The 16,803-nt window shown below is 51.7% G+C and overlaps 2 protein-coding genes across 4 annotated transcripts in view; one reads left to right on the top strand and one right to left on the bottom strand.

The window, feature by feature from the left end:
• The window catches only part of LRFN1 (leucine rich repeat and fibronectin type III domain containing 1), a 36,522-nt gene extending 30,712 nt beyond the window's left edge, over nt 1-5,810 (top strand). For all 3 annotated transcript variants that reach the window (XM_063701315.1, XM_031004678.3, XM_031004677.3), the window contains exon 5: nt 4,075-5,810. In XM_063701315.1, coding sequence (XP_063557385.1) covers nt 4,075-4,984 — 910 coding nt within the window. In that variant the 3' untranslated portion in view covers nt 4,985-5,810. The remainder of the gene's footprint in view (nt 1-4,074) is intronic.
• An 8,033-nt stretch (nt 5,811-13,843) lies between these two features.
• LOC101154093 (interferon lambda-1) lies at nt 13,844-16,110 on the bottom strand. The gene is made up of 5 exons (XM_004060705.4): nt 15,925-16,110; nt 15,635-15,712; nt 14,410-14,553; nt 14,221-14,304; nt 13,844-14,126 (listed from the first exon to the last, which is right to left on the bottom strand). The coding sequence occupies exons 1-5, from the start codon at nt 16,093-16,095 to the stop codon at nt 14,001-14,003; spliced, it is 603 nt and encodes a 200-aa protein (XP_004060753.2). The 5' UTR covers nt 16,096-16,110; the 3' UTR covers nt 13,844-14,000.
• Between the last annotated feature and the right edge of the window lie 693 nt (nt 16,111-16,803).

The raw sequence follows: 16,803 nt of genomic DNA, 5'->3' as shown, positions 1-16,803 counted from the left end.
CCAGCCAGGTCTTGAACTCCTGGGCTAAAGCGATCCTCCTGCCTTGGCCTCCCAAAGTGCTGGGATTACAGGTGTGAGCCGCTGCACCTGGCCCATCTTGGTAGTTTTTTAGTATGGCTCTCTGCCACAGAATTGGCACACAGTGGGCACTTGATAAATGGTAGTTTGCCACATGGATGTCTCTCCTTCTAGCTCTGCTTCCCTCATGCACATTGTAGAGCACCAGTTAAATGCTTCAGTCATCTGCTTGGCTTCACCTGGAGATGCCAGCGGGGCTGGAGCTGTTTCCCTACCTGTGGAGAGCCCCAGCTCCTGGCTGTCAGATCTTCACCGAGAAACCTGCCTCTTGGCCTCCATCTCTACCTTTCCAGTGTTTTCTTGGCCGTAGGCGTGGCACATAGTAGGTGCTTTCCCAGTGTTGGTTGAATGAAAAAAATGCCTCTTGGCCGGGCTCGATGGCTCATGCCTATAATCCCAGCACTTTGGGAGGCTGAGGCGGGCGGATCACTTGAGGTCAGGAGTTCAAGACCAGCCTGGCCAACATGGTGAAACCCTGTCTCTACGGAAAATACAAAAATTAGGCAGATGTGGTGGCACGTGCCTGTAATCCCAGCTACTCAGGAGGCTGAGGCAGGAGAATCGCTTGAACCTGGGAGGCGGAGGTTGCAGTGAGCAGAGATCGCGCCATTGGACTCCAGCCTGGGCGACAGAGCGAGACTCCCTCCGGAAAAAAAAAAAAAAAAGCCTCCCTTTTCTTTTGTCTCCGTCTTCCTCATTTCCCTCTCTTTTTGATTCTGGTCCCAAACACTGAGTAGATGCCTACTGTGTGCCCATCTTGTGCTGGGCCCTGGGCCTACTGAGATAGGTTAGATCCTGGCCCAGCCTTACAAACATGAGGACAAACAAATGAACAAAACACAAACCTTCACAACGAACTTCCAAGCTTGCTACTTCATGTGATCTTCCCAGCTCCGCTATGAAGGGGTGATGACCCCCTCTCCATTTCAAAGACAGAAAAACTGAGGTTCAGTGGGGGATGTCACTTGCCCAAGGTCACACAGAAAGTAGCAAAGCTGTCCTTTTTACACTGACACACATTTGTTGGGCACCCACTGCTTGGAAGGGAGATGGATAATATATTTCTGTAAATAATTCTGAGCTTCTGTGACTCTCCACTTCTCTGTCCCTCTCTTTCCTTTGCTCTGAGCCATGGCCACCACATGGTGGGGTGGGGGAGGTTCACAAGCCCCCAGACCCTGCATGGATGCAGATGTTGATGGCCCCCTGTCCCCAGCTGGGCAACAGACCCTGGGACTCTTCTCTTCCCTGTAGGGCCCCAGTTCCAGTTCTCCAACACCCATTGCAGATTCCTATGCTATGGTGCCACAGGGGTTAACTTCCTCACGCTGTCATGGGCGGAGGTGGCAGCCAACCAGAAGCCTGCTTAGCTGCTTGCTTTGATTCTGCAGCCAATTAGAGACACTTGGGCTGAAGCTTTCTTAAGGAGCCAGCCTCTGTCCTTGAAAAGGGGTGGGGGAAGCCCCTAGCAACTGGCTATTTAGGGGAAGGAGCAAGTGGAATCCAGGGCTCTGGAGAGGAGAGATGAAGAGAGGAGGAGGAAGGCTTAAAGCCAGGGCAGCCGAGGGTGGCTGGGGTGGGTGGCAGTGGTCTCTGAAATGGCAGTCAGGGGTGGGTAGAGTGGAGTTGGAGAAGTGGGTGGACCTTTATGAAGGGACGGGGCCCTGATTGGAAGTCTTTTGGTGGGAGGGTGGCTCTTGGTAGTGGGAGAACCTCCTGGAGGTGGGATGACAGAGGTGGAGCTTCAGGGCCAGAAGGTGGCTCTGCTGGAGGGGAAGCAGAAGCATCGGAGAGAAAAGCAGGCCTTCGGAGGGGGGGATGTGGCCTGTCAGAGGGGGTGGAGCTTGTTCTGCATGGTCCCACGAAGAGGAAGGGGCAGTCCTTGTCTCCCGGGACCCACCAAGAGTCTTTGCTGGAGAAGAGAGCTTGTGAGGTTGCATCCTGGCCATGCCAGTCAATGTGGAACGGGCAGTCCAGGTTTAGCTGAGGCTGGACATGGCCCACAGTGTGGAAAGGATGTGCTCAACAGAAGAGGGCCAAGGCCTAGCAGGAATGGCCCTCCAGAGGGGTAGATCTTATAGATGGGAGGAATGCAATGGGCTGGATAGTGTGAGCCACAGCAAGGGTTACTGGGCAACACGAGGCGGGATGCAAGCTAATGATGATATCATTAAGTGCCAGGTCCTGGCTGTGTTAACTCATTCATTCCTCACACCATCTCTAGATGTAGGAATTATTATCATCCCCATTTGGGGAAAATGAGACACAGGGAGGTTAAGAAACTTGGTGAAGTTCGCCGGGCGTGGTGGTTCATGACTGTAATCCCAGCACTTTGGGAGATCGAGGCGGATGGATCACCTGAGGTCAGAAGTTTGAGACCAGCTTGGCCAACATGGCGAAACCCCATCTCTACTAAAAATACAAAAATTAGCCAGGCGTGGTGGTGGGTGCCTGTAATCTCAGCTGCCCGGGAGGCTGAGGCAGGAGAATCACTTGAACCCGGAAGGCAGAGATTGCAGTGAGCTGAGATCGCGTCATTGTACTCCAGCCTGGGTGACACAGTGAGAGTCTGTCTCAAACAAAACAAAATGAAACAAAAGAGAAACTTGCCTGAGGTCACAGAGCTAGCAAGTGGCAGAGGAGAGACTCAAACCCAGGCAATCTGGCCCCCAGACTTTGTCATCTTAACCACTTCTCTACACTAGTCTTCATTCGAGGGGAGGGGCCTACAGCAAGAAAGGAGTATGGTGTGTGCTTGGCTACGTTTGACCCCTTTACGGAAGAAACTTACCTGGTAGCGTGATTTGGTGACATCCAGTGGCACATGAACATATGAGGTGGTTGCCTTTAATATCTGGACAAGGAGCAGGGCCTGCAGTCTGGATGTGGCCTATACACAGTAGGGGAACCATCCTTAATGGGCCATTGTGGGGTGTGCCTGAAAGCCACATTTCATTTGGTTGGGGAATGGCCTGTAGCAATGTCAGGGAACATGTAGTTAAGGGACTTGGAAACTGTTCCAGGACATAGACAAAGCTAGATTTTTTTTTGTTTTTTTTGGTTTGTTTGTTTTTTGAGACAGAGTCTCGGTCTTGCGGTCTTGTAGCCCAGGCTGGAGTGCAATGGTGTGGTCTCGGCTCACTGCAACCTCCACCTCCCGGGTTCAAGCGATTTTCCTGCCTCAGCCTCCCGAGTAGCTAGGATTACAGGTGCCTGCCACCACGCCTGGCTAATTTTTGTATTTTTAATAGAGACAGGGTTACCATGTTGGCCAGGCCAGTCTTGAACTCCTAACCTCAGGTGATCCACCCTTCTTAGCCTTCCAAAGTGCTGGGATTACAGGCGTGAGCCACTGCAGCCGGCCAAAGCTAGATGTTTTACCCAAAGGTGCTGCATGCAGATAAGGGGGAGCGACCTGCATCATGGTTTTCCCTGAAAGGCAGGAATATGTATAAAAGAGGAACTAGAAGAGCATCCATTGTTCCAGTAGGAATATGACAGGCGCTGTGAGCTGACCTTAGTGTCCACCTGAGTGGGGGATGGGGCATGCAGAAAAGGGGAGGTGGCCAGTAGCGTTGGCCCAGTTTTGGGGTAGAAATGCCTAGATGAAGGACCTTGAATGGCAGTTGTCCTAGCAAGAGTGAGACATAGCTAGGGAGCATGTCCCTTGAGGGCAGGGCTTAAAAGCCATAGCACTTCTCCCCTGCAGGAGCCGGGATATGCAGAGGAGGTAATACGAATGTTAGATATATTGTCCCAGTGGGTGATAGGACACAGCCAGGAGGTGGATCTGAGGGCGGGGCATACAGATGAGGGGTCCTGAAAGGGTGGGAATATGTTGATGGAGGCGGGGCTTGAATTGCTGCTGTTGTCTCAGTAGCGGCTGAGACTTCGATAGCAGGGTTTAGTCCCCACTGTTCACCATGGGCGGGGCATAAAGCGAAGGGGCGTGGATCGGGGGGACTAAACCCGCCCTGAACCCGCCCCCTCCTGCAGGATGATCCCGTCCACCAGTCAGACCTTCCTGGTGAATGACCTGGCGGCGGGCCGTGCCTACGACTTGTGCGTGCTGGCGGTCTACGACGACGGGGCCACAGCGCTGCCGGCAACGCGAGTGGTGGGCTGTGTGCAGTTCACCACCGCTGGGGATCCGGCGCCCTGCCGCCCGCTGAGGGCCCATTTCTTGGGCGGCACCATGATCATCGCCATCGGGGGCGTCATCGTCGCCTCGGTCCTCGTCTTCATCGTTCTGCTCATGATCCGCTACAAGGTGTATGGCGACGGGGACAGCCGCCGCGTCAAGGGCTCCAGGTCGCTCCCGCGGGTCAGCCACGTGTGCTCGCAGACCAACGGCGCAGGCACAGGCGCGGCACAGGCCCCGGCCCTGCCGGCCCAGGACCGCTACGAGGCGCTGCGCGAGGTGGAGTCCCAGGCTGCCCCCGCCGTCGCCGTCGAGGCCAAGGCCATGGAGGCCGAGACGGCATCCGCGGAGCCGGAGGTGGTCCTTGGACGTTCTCTGGGCGGCTCGGCCACCTCGCTGTGCCTGCTGCCATCCGAGGAAACTTCCGGGGAGGAGTCTTGGGCCGCGGTGGGCCCTCGAAGGAGCCGATCCGGCGCCCTGGAGCCACCAACCTCGGCGCCCCCTACTCTAGCTCTAGTTCCTGGGGGAGCCGCGGCCCGGCCGAGGCCGCAGCAGCGCTATTCGTTCGACGGGGACTACGGGGCACTATTCCAGAGCCACAGTTACCCGCGCCGCGCCCGGCGGACAAAGCGCCACCGGTCCACGCCGCACCTGGACGGGGCTGGAGGGGGCGCGGCCGGGGAGGATGGAGACCTGGGGCTGGGCTCCGCCAGGGCGCGCCTGGCCTTCACCAGCACCGAGTGGATGCTGGAGAGTACCGTGTGAGCGGCGGGCGGGCGCCGGGACGCCTGGGTGCCGCAGACCAAACGCCCAGCCGCACGGACGCTGGGGCGGGACTGGGAGAAAGCGCAGCGCCAAGACATTGGACCAGAGTGGAGACGCGCCCTTGTCCCCGGGAGGGGGCGGGGCAGCCTCGGGCTGCGGCTCGAGGCCACGCCCCCGTGCCCAGGGCGGGGTTCAGGGACCGGCTGCCGGCCTCCCTTCCCCTACGGACTCCTCGACCCCCCTCCTACCCCTCCCCCCGCGCGCTCGCGGACCTCGCTGGAGCCGGTGCCTTACACAGCGAAGCGCGGGGAGGGGCAGGGCCCCCCGACACTGCAGCACTGAGACACGAGCCCCCTCCCCCAGCCCGTCACCCGGGGCCGGGGCGAGGGGCCCATTTCTTGTATCTGGCTGGACTAGATCCTATTCTGTCCCGCGGCGGCCTCCAAAGCCTCCCACCCCACCCCACGCACATTCCTGGTCCGGTCGGGTCTGGCTTGGGGTCCCCCTTTCTCTGTTTCCCTCGTTTGTCTCTATCCCGCCCTCTTGTCGTCTCTCTGTAGTGCCTGTCTTTCCCTATTTGCCTCTCCTTTCTCTCTATCCTGTCGTCTCTTCTCCCTCGGCCCTCCCTGGTTTTGTCTAGTCTCCCTGTCTCTCCTGATTTCTTCTCTTTACTCATTCTCCCGGGCAGGTCCCACTGGAAGGACCAGACTCTCCCAAATAAATCCCCACATGAACAAAATCCAAAACCAAATCCCCCTCCCTACCGGAGCCGGGACCCTCCGCCGCAGCAGAATTAAACTTTTTTCTGTGTCTGAGGCCCTGCTGACCTGTGTGTGTGTCTGTATGTGTGTCCGTGTGTGTGTGTGTGTGTGTGTGTGTGTGTGTGTGTGTGTGTTGGGGGAGGGTGACCTAGATTGCAGCATAAGGACTCTAAGTGAGACTGAAGGAAGATGGGAAGATGACTAACTGGGGCCGGGGGAGACTGGCAGACAGGCTTTTATCCTCTGAGAGACTTAGAGGTGGGGAATAATCACAAAAATAAAATGATCGTAATAGCTAACGCTTAGTGAATACTTACTATGTGCCAAGCACTTAAGTCATTTAATTCTCACAACACCAGGACATCGGTATTATTATCCTGTTTTCCAGATGAGGGAATTTTGGCCCAGAAAAGTTAAATAACTGGCCCAAGGTGGTAAAACTGGGATTTAAAAAGGCAGGCAGGCCAACTTCTGAGTCTCTACTGTAGGGGTGAAAAGACAGCTTCCCCTCCACTCTCTGAAATTTCACGGGAATGGGCTGACAATAGATTAACAAGAGAAAAGGCATATGGAGGGTATTTAACATGCACTAGGAAAATCACAGGAAAGCGATTACCCAATAACCCAGTGAGGTTTAGATACTTATATACCTTTCTTCACAGGGAAAGGGGAGATGGGGAAAGGAAGGCAATTTTGAGGGGTAATAAATGATTTTGGGGAAAATAAATGGGTCCAGGAGATAGAATTTAGCTTGTAAATGTCTCTGGAATTTGAGCCTGACAGACAGATAATTTCTTGTGACAAAGTCCGTCCAGGTGTAGACATTTCTCTGTCTTTTTTTCCTGTTAAAGATAATGAAATGTCAGGGAGAGGACAGAAGGCACTTGTGTTCTTTTTGATCTTTAGGCAGATAAGAAGACATAAGAGGAAAGCCTCTTCCAGCATCTATGGATCTCCAAGTGCCTTTAATTTAAAATAATCAGCATACCAGGGTGCCATATTTTGGGGTGACATTCCCTGAACTCCTTTAATACTCAACTAGAGCACTGTACTGCTGAGCAGTTATTGAATATTCATTCCACCCTCTGAGACCTCACAACTCAGTGGGGTAGGGTAGATCTATCCTTGGTCCCATTTTACAGACAAGAACCTGAACCACAGACAGATGAAGTCACTTGCCCTAGTCCCTCCATCCCCCCAGTGAATAAATAGCGGAGCTGGAAGTTTGATTGTACCCCTACACTATGCTGCCTCTGGGGTCTGTGTCCGGAAGCTGGGATATGGGCCCCCATGAGCTTAGCTGAGCTTGGATATCCACAGCCAGCCTGGTGAGCTCAGGGACAAGACCTCTTGTGTCGCTCTGCCTGGAATCTGAGGGACCCTGGCGGAGGGCATGGAGGATGGTGTGGGGAGAGGAGTTTCTCAGGTGAGGCTGAGGGCTGTGGCTGGGGAAGGAAAGCTGGTTGGGGAGAGACAGACATCCCAGCCCTTGCAGGGGCCCTGCAGTGATAACACCTTCCTGATCTTGGGGAAGAAGGAGGAAGGCTTCTTGCCAGCCAGGGGCCCCCTGAGGCCAGGGGAGGAGGAGAGAAAGACAGAAATAGAAACGGAGCAGGAGGGAGGGGGATGGATCTCGGCAGACAGGGTGGGAGGCTGCTAGGACAGAGGCACAAGAGAATCACAGGCCAGGAGGCTTCCTCACCCAGGAGCCCAACCACCCTCATTTGTGTCAGTCATGACGACTCCTAGGTACTTGAGGGCTTTTCACAAGCCAGGCACAGTGCTCCCAAACCCTCCCTGATGCATGGATAAAGAGCATGCAACCCAGTGCATGGCACATAATGCTCAGGAAATGGAGTTACTCCAATAATAAGCATGACTGCATTTAAAGCCTGCACAGGTACATGCAGTGTGTGCACACAATTTTCAAGATGAGGAAACTGAAGCTCAGAGAAGTTAAGGAGCATCTCCAAGATCACACAGCCAATTAACAGCAGAGCCATGATTGGAAAGCTGACTGCCTCCAACCTGCACACAGAACCATCAGGAATCTTGTCTCTAATTCACTTGAGAAAGCATTATTGAGCATGTATTATGTAACTGGTCCTATGTAGGGGCTATCGCAGTGAACAAAATAGATGAAACAAAACAAGAAAGCCCTGCTCCATGGTGCCTATATTCTAGAGGGAGGAGAAATAAACAAATAAGTAATTAAATGAGTCCAGGAAGTTGAGGCTGCAATGAGCCCTGACTGCACCACTGCACTCCAGCCTGTGTGGCAGAGTGAGACCCAAAAAACAAACAAACAAAAATGAGTAAATAATGCATGTCCAGTGGCAAATAAATGTTGTGCCAAGAATGAAAACAGGATGATGGCATAGAGAATGACTTTGAGGCCTACTTTAGATGGGAGGGTGAAGGATGGTGATGACAGAGCTAAATAAATGCATTGTGAGAAAAGCAGGGAAAAGCATTCCTGGCAAAGGGAACAGCATGCGCAAAGACCCTTAGGAAGTAGTGTGCTTGATGTGTTGGAGGCAGTGTGTCCGGACTCAAGTGGGAAGAGTGAGAGGAGAGTAGGTGGGAGAAGCAAGCGGGTTCTACAGAACCTTGTGAGGTGTGGTCAAGAGTTAACATTTTATTCTTTGGGGCCGTGGGAAGCCAATGAAGGGTCTTTACCAGGGGTGGTATGTGGTCTGATTTCTATGGAGACCCCAGCTTTGGGGTGAGGTATGCCTACCTTCAAAACAGAATTGGGGGCTGGGTGCAGTGACTGACACATAATCCCAGCACTTTGGGAGGCCAAGGTGGGAGGATCGCCTGAGGTCAGGAGTTCGAGACCAGGCTGGCCAACATGGTGAAACCCTATCTCTACCAAAAATACAAAAATCAGCTGGGCATGGTGGGTGCCTGTGATTTCAGCTACTTGAAAGGCTGAGGCGGGAGAATCACTTGAGATTACATCACTGCATTCCAGCCTGGGTGACAGAGTGAGACTCCATCTCAAAAAAAAAAAAAAAAGTTGTGGGGTGATTACAAAGCTACAGGGAACAGGGCTTTAGAGAAAGGAACCCAGACTCAACCCCACCAAGACACTCTCCCTACACAGCTCTCTTCTCTGATTGGCTCAGCTCAGATTCATCCCTTTCAACTGCATGTGGCGGGGGAAAATGGTCATTTATTTACAGACACAGACTCAATCTTTCCAGAGCCCAGAGATAAAATGGCAGAATCTCTAGTCCTAAGAGAAAAATCTCAGGGAAGAGCTCTTATGGGCCTGGCCGAGGTCACAAAGCAACCCCTGCACTGATTGCCGCATCCAAGGGAATGAATGGAATGCTTTGATTGGCCAGGTAGGGGGTGGGTGGGTCCTATGTCCCGGTTGTGTGTCCTGGGAAGTGGGGATTGCTAAATATTAGGTTGAACCACATGAACTTGCCATTTTTGTAGGTCACACATTGTATAGTATTGGCAATTTTATGTGGTTGAAGGTAAATACTCTCCAGAAAAAGTAGGATAAGAAATCTTGTTGGCTGGGTGTGGTGGCTCATACCTGTAATTCCAGCACTTTGGGAGGCCAAGGTGGGAGGATCACTTGAGGCTAGGAGCTTGAGACCAGCCTGGGCAACATGGCGAGACTCTGTCTCTATAAAAATAAAAATAAAAAGTTAGCCAAGCGTGGTGGTGTGTACGTGTAGTCCCAGTACCACCAGGAGGTGGTCTTGAGCCCAGGAGTTTGAGGCAGCAGTGAGCTATGATTGAGCCACTGCACTCCAGCCTGGATGACAGAGCAAGATCTTAAAAAAAAAATAAAACAAAGAAACCTTGTTGCTGTAATATACTAGTCTCAAAAAAGAAAAAAAATAAGAAAGCTTGTTGAGCATATAAAAGCAATAGAGGCTGGACACAGTGGCTCATGCCTGTAATCCCAGCACTTGGGGAAGCTGAGGCGGGTGGATCACCTGAGGTCAGGAGTTAGAGACCAGCCTGGCCAACATGGTAAAATCCTGTCTCTACTAAAAGTACAAAAATTAGCCATGCATGGTGGCAGGTGCCTGTAATCCCAGCTACTCAGGAGAATGAGGCACGAGAATCACTTAAACCCGGGAGGTGGAGGTTGCAGTGAGCCAAGATCGCACCACTGCACTCCAGCCTGGGTGACAGAACTAGACTCTGTCTCAAAAAAAAAAAAAAAATATATATATATATATATATATACACACATATATATATAAAATAAAAAATAAAGCAATAGAAACCCCGGTGTACTATGCAGAAGGATTTTTGGAGGAGGAAGTGATATTGTGGAAATGAGCCAGGTGAAGACTTGGTCGTGGGAGAGTGGTGGGAACTGTCCTAAGCAGAGGGAACCACTTAAGCAAAGGCCACCATGAGAGAGGACAAGGAAAACTTGTTACTGTGCTCTGGAGATGGAGTGCTTGCTCTAATTGATCAAATTGGAGTCATGTGTCCAACCAAATGAGGGAGTAGGAAAGGAGGTCATTTCCAAAGGAAAATTGAAGCACTGTTACCAGGAGTAATGGATGCTGCTCAGGCAAAACTAAAATATATCCAGTTCAAAATCTCTTCTATAAAGCCTTGGTATCTCCAAGTAGAGATTTGCAACCTTGTTTTCTTCCATTGCAACATTCATAATTGAAGAGACTCATATGCCTGGGCTCAGACATGTCCTATATGATTAAAATTTTTATGAAATATTAACTGACCACATTCTCTGGGTTCAGTACTGGCCATGCAGAGATGAATTTGTGGGGATACATTTGGCCACAAGAAACAGAAAAATCCAATTAACATGATTTAAGCAATAAAGACATTCAGTTATGTCATCTAAGAGTAAGTCTGGAGTTAGGGGATTCTGGGGTTTGGTGCAATGGCTTATTAATATCAGCAAGGACCCCGTTTTCTACTCTTTTGTTCTACCTTCCTCTAAATGATAGCTTCACACCCTAAACTTGTTGCCTTGTGGTCACAAAATGGTTGCCATAGCTCTGGGTCTCACATCCTCATACCAATGAACTAAGCAGGAAGGAAGGGAACAAGTGGGAAAGAGTTCTGTTTGTATTAAGGAAGAAAAATATGTTAAAATAATAAGAGTAACAGCAACAAACACATGTATGGGGCTCAGCCTTTGCCAAGCTCTGTTACATTTTTTACATAAATTAACTTTTTTTTTTTTTTTGAGACGGAGTCTTGCTTTGTCACCCAGGCTGGAGTGCAGTGGCACCATCTCGGCTCACTGCAACCTCTGCCTCCTGAGTTCAAGCGATTCTCCTGCCCCTCAGCCTCCCGAGTAGCTGGGGTTACAGGCACGCACCACCACACCCGGCTAATTTTTGTATTTTTAGTAGAGATGGAGTTTCGCCGTGTTGGGCAGGCTGTTCTCAAACCCCTGACCTCAAGTGATCTGCCTGCCTCAGCCTCCCAAAGTGCTAGGATTACAGGAGTGAGCCACTGCACCCAGCATAAATTATTTAAGAAGCCCTTAATTTCATGGCCACCCTGAGCTGCGAGAGAGCCTGGGAAAGCAGGTATCAGGCAAAAGGGACAGAAATTCATGTCCTGGGCAGGGCACCATGCTGCCCCCTACCCAAACTGAGGTTCTGCTAGTCACAGACTTCATAATGTAGTGGGAATGGCTGTGAGGTTGTGTGTAAATTTTTAAGACATTTACAAATAGCTTTTTTACGTTTAACTCCCCTTTCTCTCTCTCTCTCTTTCTTTTTTTGAGATAGTCTTCCTTTGTCACCCAGGCTGGAGTGCGGTGGCACGATCATGGCTCACTACAGCCTCAACCTCCTGGACTCGAGCCATCCTCCTGGGACTGGGACTACAGGCACGTGCCACCATGCCTACCTAATTTTTAAGTTTTTTGTAAAGATGTGGTCGCTATGTTGTTCAGGCTGGTCTCTAACTTCTGCGCTCAAACAGTCCTCCCACCTAGGCCTCCTAAAGTGCAGGGATTATAGGCATGAGCCACCACACCTGGCCACATTTAACTTGTTTTTGGTTATCAAAGGGAGTGCTTCAACTTTTGCCCATTGGTTGTGTGTAATTTCTGTGTATGGCTGTACTTCAGCCCTCTGACTCCTAATCAAGAAAATACTCAAGAATGCAAAGGAGGCTGGGAGCCGTGGCTCATGCCTATAATTCCAGCACTTTGGGAGGCCGAGGTGGGAGGATCACTTGAGGCCAGGAGTTCGAGACCAGCCTGGCCAACATGGTGAAACCCTGTTTCTACTAAAAATACAAAAATTAGCTGGGAGTGGTGGCATGTGCCTGTAGTCCCAGCTACTCAGGAGGCTGAGGCAGGAGAATCGCTTGAACCCAGGAGGTGAAGGTTGCTGTGAGCTGAGATCTTGTCATTGCACTCCAGCCTGGGTGACAGAGCAAGACTCCGTCTCAAACAAACAAACAAACAAACGATACAAAGAAGTGAGAGTTATAGGATTATAAGAATGGAATTTTATTCTGAATCCCCTGTAATGTAACAAAAAGTCAACCATTCAGAAACTTTGGTGGGGCTGGTGCGGTGGCTGACGCCTGTAGTCCTAGCACTTTGGTAGGCCGAGGCAGGAGGATTGCTTGAGTCCAGGAGTTCGACACCAGTCTGGGCAACAGAGCGAAACCCCGTTTCTGCAAAAATTACAAAAATTAAGTGGGGGTGGAGGCACATACCTGTAGTCCCAGCTGCTCGGAAAGCTGAGGTGGGAGGACGGTTTGAAACTAGGAGGTGGAGATTGCAGGGATCTGAGATAGATCATACTACTGCACTTCAGCCTGGGCAATGGAGCCAGACGCTGTCCCCCTCTCCCCAACCCAAAAAACAAACTCTGATGAGTTATTTTGGTAATAAATTTCTTGTGACACACCTCACAGTGAATTGTGATGGGCTGGTGGCTCTCTCACTGTTTCAATGATTTCTTGCCTTATAACAAACCAAACTTAGTGGCGTAAAACAAATATTATTATGCTCACAGCTTCTGTGGGTCAGGAACTTAATCAGGGCCCAGTGGTGATGGCTTGTCTCTGCTCCAGCTGGGACCTAGAGTCATCTAAATGCTTCTTCACTCGCATGTCTGGTTCCTGAGCTGGGGTGATTCAAAAGCTATGCTGGGACTATCAGATGAAGTACCTATATGTGGTCTCTCTGTATGTCTGGGCTTCTCACAGCATTGTGGTTAGGTTCCAGGATGTAGCATCCTGACAGCTTTTTTTTTCTTTTCTTTCTTTTTTTTTTTTCTTTCTCGAGACGGAGTTTCACTCTTGTTGCCCAGGCTGGAGTGCAATGGCGTGATCTCGGCTCACTGCAACCTCCACCTCCCGGGTTCAAGCGATTCTCCTGCCTCAGCTTCCCGAGTAGCTGGGATTACAGGTATGCATCACCACACCCGGCTAATTTTTGTATTTTTAGTAGAGATGGGGTTTCTCCATGTTGGTCAGGTTGGTCTCAAACTCCCGACCTCAAGTGATCTGCCCGCCTTGGCCTCCCAAAGTGCCGGGATTACAGGCCTGAGCCACGGAGGCTGGCCTTTTTTTTTTTTTTTTTTTTTTTTTTTTTAAGATGGGGTTTCTCTCTTGGCGGCCAGGCTGGAGTGCAGTGGTGTGATCTCGGCTCACCACAACCTCCACCTCCTGGGTTCAAGCATTTCTCTTGCCTCAGCCTCCCGAGTAGCTGGGATTACGGGGTCATGCCACAACTCCCGGCTAATTTTTGTACTTTTAGTAGAGACAGGGTTTCACCATGTTGGCTAAGCTGGTCTCAAATTCCTGATCTCAAGTGATCTGCCTGCCTCAGCCTCCCAAAGTGCTGGGATTACAGGTGTGAGCCACCATGCCTGGCAGTACACACACATACTTGCACACGTGTGGGCATGAACATGCACAGTTACGCACCTTTGGTTAGACTCAAGTTCAGGCAGACACTCATTTCCATACAAATACATACATAGTCACAGAAGTCAGGCACACACAAATATACACAATGAGTCACAAATTTTGCCTGCATCACCCAGACATCCACACCCAGTCACAGACCCACAATCACACACACACTCAAGGATTCACCTATCACAGAAGGTTCCAATTCCTTGTTGTTTATTTGTGCATAATGTATAAAAGTAAAACAATAAACTCAGCCCTATGTCTCAGTCAGGGCTGCAGCTTCATAAATAAAGGGTGAGAGGAAATAAATTAAGGAAGGAGTAGGGCTCAGCGCATAAATAAGGTGTGGGGTGTCAGGTGGACTCGGGGTGGGTTGACGTTCTCAGACACAGGTCCCCATCGGCCACACATTTGAGGTCTCGCGTGAGGAGGCGGAAGAGGTTGAAGGTGACAGACGCCTCCAGGCAGCCAGGGGACTCCTGTAGGGGAGGAGGGGATGGGTCAGGGGCTGTCCAGGGTCTGGGCTCCTATTGGCTCCCCAGACCCTGGTCCTTCTCTTCCTGAGTCACTCACCTTTTTGGGGGCCTCCTGGAGCCGGTGCAGCCAGTGGTGGAGGCGGCCCCGGGGCCTGGGCCCTGCCGTGGGCTGAGGCTGGATCTGTGGGCAGAAGAGGGCAGTGTGTGAGGCGGAGCCTGGGCCACCACAGGGGAAGGATGCTGCTCAGAGCCCACAGACCTGGGTGCCCGGGCCCCAAGGACTCACACAGGCCTGGAGCTGGGAGAGGATGTGGTGCAGGGTGTGAAGCGGCTGGTCTAGGACGTCCTCCAGGGCTGGGCCAGCAGCGGCCTCCAGGACCTTCAGCGTCAGGGCCAGCTCAGCCTCCAAGGCCACAGGGCGCTCCCTCACCTGAGGAGAGGTGAGAAAGAGCAGGTGAGGGAGAACAGGCAAGAAGACCCAGTTAGTGGGGACAGGCAGGCAGTCCTGGGGAAGGTCGGTGACACAGTGCATGTGGTGGGGACAGGTGAGGGGTCTGGGGAGAAGGAGACAGGAGGGGGAAGACATGAGGAAGGATACAGGTGAGGCAGGATGGTCAAGGAGGCAGGTGAGGGGATAAGTGAAATGGAGACAAATGAAAGGGGACCTACGGGGGTCACAGAAGTTCTCTGGGGCGGGGTGGGGACGGGTGAGGAGAAAGCAGTTTGGGGGCACAGTAAGAGAGGGACAGTTGCTTGCACAGAGAAGAAGGGTAGGGCTGGGTGTGGTGGCTCACACCTGTAATCCCAGCACTTTGGGAGGCCGAGGCGGGTGGATCACCTGAGGTCAGGATTTTGAGACCAAGCCTGGCCAACATAGTGAAACCCCGTCTCTACTAAAAATACAAAAATTAGCTGGGCATCATGGCACATGCCTGTAATCCCAGCTACCCGGGAGGCTGAGGCAGGATAATTGCTTGAACCCGGGAGGCGGAGGTTGCAGTGAACCGAGATCATGCCACTGCACTCCAGCCTGGGCCATAGAGCAAGACTCTGTCTCAAAAAAAAAAAAAAAAAAAAAAAAAAGAGAAGGGTGGATGAGGGGGGAGCATGAGCTGGATGAACGTCAGTGAGAGATAATGAGGGACAGGTGACAGGGGCAGGTGAGAGGCAGAGGGAGTCAGTGTTGGGAACAGACAGGGAGAAGTGGAGCAGGACGAAAGGCACAGGTGGGCGACAGACTAGGGACATTTGGGAGAGAAATGAAGAGTGAGAGTGGAAGTGACAGGGACAGGTGAGCGAGCTAGGGAAGTGGGGCCAATGGGAGATGATAAAAGGGACCCAGGGGAAGGACAGAGTCAAGAGAGCAGTTTTGAAGTGGCAGGGGCACAGGACAGGTGAGGAGAGGTCCAAGAGAGTGAAGGACAAGGGAAACAAAGAAGGCTAAGGGGCCACTTAAGAAGAGGGGGGAGAGGGTCAAGGGAAGGGTGAAGGGGGCCTGACTTTCAGCTCACCTGGAGAAGCCTCAGGTCCCAATTCCTGGGGAAGACAGGAGAGCTGCAACTCCAGTTTTTCAGCTTGAGTGACTCTTCCTAGAGAGCAAGGGCAGGGGTTAGCTCACAGCAGGATGGCTGGAAGCTAGCTCATAGCAGCAAGGATGAAGTTGGCCTGACAGCATGGGTTTAACCCAGTGCAGAAAGGATAGAGGTTTGCCATAGTTGGAAGGCTAGAGGCTAGCCCACAGTAGCAGGGCAGTAATTGGGACACCCGTAGAAGTGGTTCGTCCACAGCAACAGGAACTCACCAAGGCGTCCCTGGCCTTCTTGAAGCTCGCTAGCTCCTGTGGTGACAGAGATTTGAACCTGCCAATGTGGCAGCCCTTCCCAGTTGTGGTGGGCTTGGAAGTGGGGACAGGGCCTGCTACGGCCAAGCCTAGCACCAAAGTCACCAGCACCACGGTCCAAGCTGCAGCCATGGCTAAATCGCAACTGCTTCCCCAGCGGCATGGCTCTGCTTTTTAGCCACGCAAAATGGGCAATCCAAGATGATGTGTGTAAAGTGAAAAGGTAATTGGAAATGAGAATTTCCACTTTGACTTAAGAGGCATGAGTGGGCGGGGCCAGTCTGGGAGCCTGATGAGGGAACAGGTGTGGGCACGGCCAAGTGAGCTCGGAGCTGCATCAGGAAGGAAAGAGAAACTGAAATCCTTAGAACTCCCTGGGCAGCTTTCAGCCAACTGGCCTTGGGGAGTCCCTGACGGAGGCTGAGATTAGGGATAAGGCTGCCTGAGTGGCAGACAGAAAGCTTCTTTTTTATTCTAAATTAGCCAGGTGTGGTGGCATGCGCCTGTGGTCTCAGCTACTCAGGAGGCCGAGGCATGAGAATCACTTGAACCTGGGAGGCGGAGGTTGCAGTGAGCCAAGATCGTGCCACTGCACTCCAGCCTGGGCGATGGAGTGAGATCCTGTTTCAAAAAAAAAAAAAGCTTGTTTTTTATTTTATTATTATTATTATTTTTTGAGACGTAGTTTTGCTCTTGTTGCCCAGGCTGGAGTGCAATGGTGCAATCTTGGCTCACTGCAACTTCTGCCTCCCGAGTTGAAGCGATTCTCCTGCCTCAGCCTCCTAAGTAGTTGGGATTACAGGTGCATGCCATCATGCCTGGCTAATTTTTGTATTTTTA

The sequence above is a fragment of the Gorilla gorilla genome, chromosome 20 (genome assembly GCF_029281585.2).
Source record: "Gorilla gorilla gorilla isolate KB3781 chromosome 20, NHGRI_mGorGor1-v2.1_pri, whole genome shotgun sequence".
In the NCBI taxonomy this organism is placed as follows: Eukaryota; Metazoa; Chordata; class Mammalia; order Primates; family Hominidae; genus Gorilla; species Gorilla gorilla.
The sequence above is the reverse complement of the archived record's forward strand: the minus strand, read 5'-3'. Positions and strand labels throughout refer to the sequence as shown.

Excerpts from the sequence above, each read along its gene's own strand:
- LOC101154093 (XM_004060705.4), bottom strand. The coding sequence starts at position 16,095 with ATGGCTGCAGCTTGGACCGTGGTGCTGGTGACTTTGGTGCTAGGCTTG. Across the intron at positions 15,713-15,924 it reads AGAAGGCCAGGGACGCCTTG|GAAGAGTCACTCAAGCTGAA; the intron begins GTGAGTTCCTGT and ends CTTGCTCTCTAG. Across the intron at positions 14,127-14,220 it reads TCCAGGAGGCCCCCAAAAAG|GAGTCCCCTGGCTGCCTGGA; the intron begins GTGAGTGACTCA and ends CCTCCCCTACAG.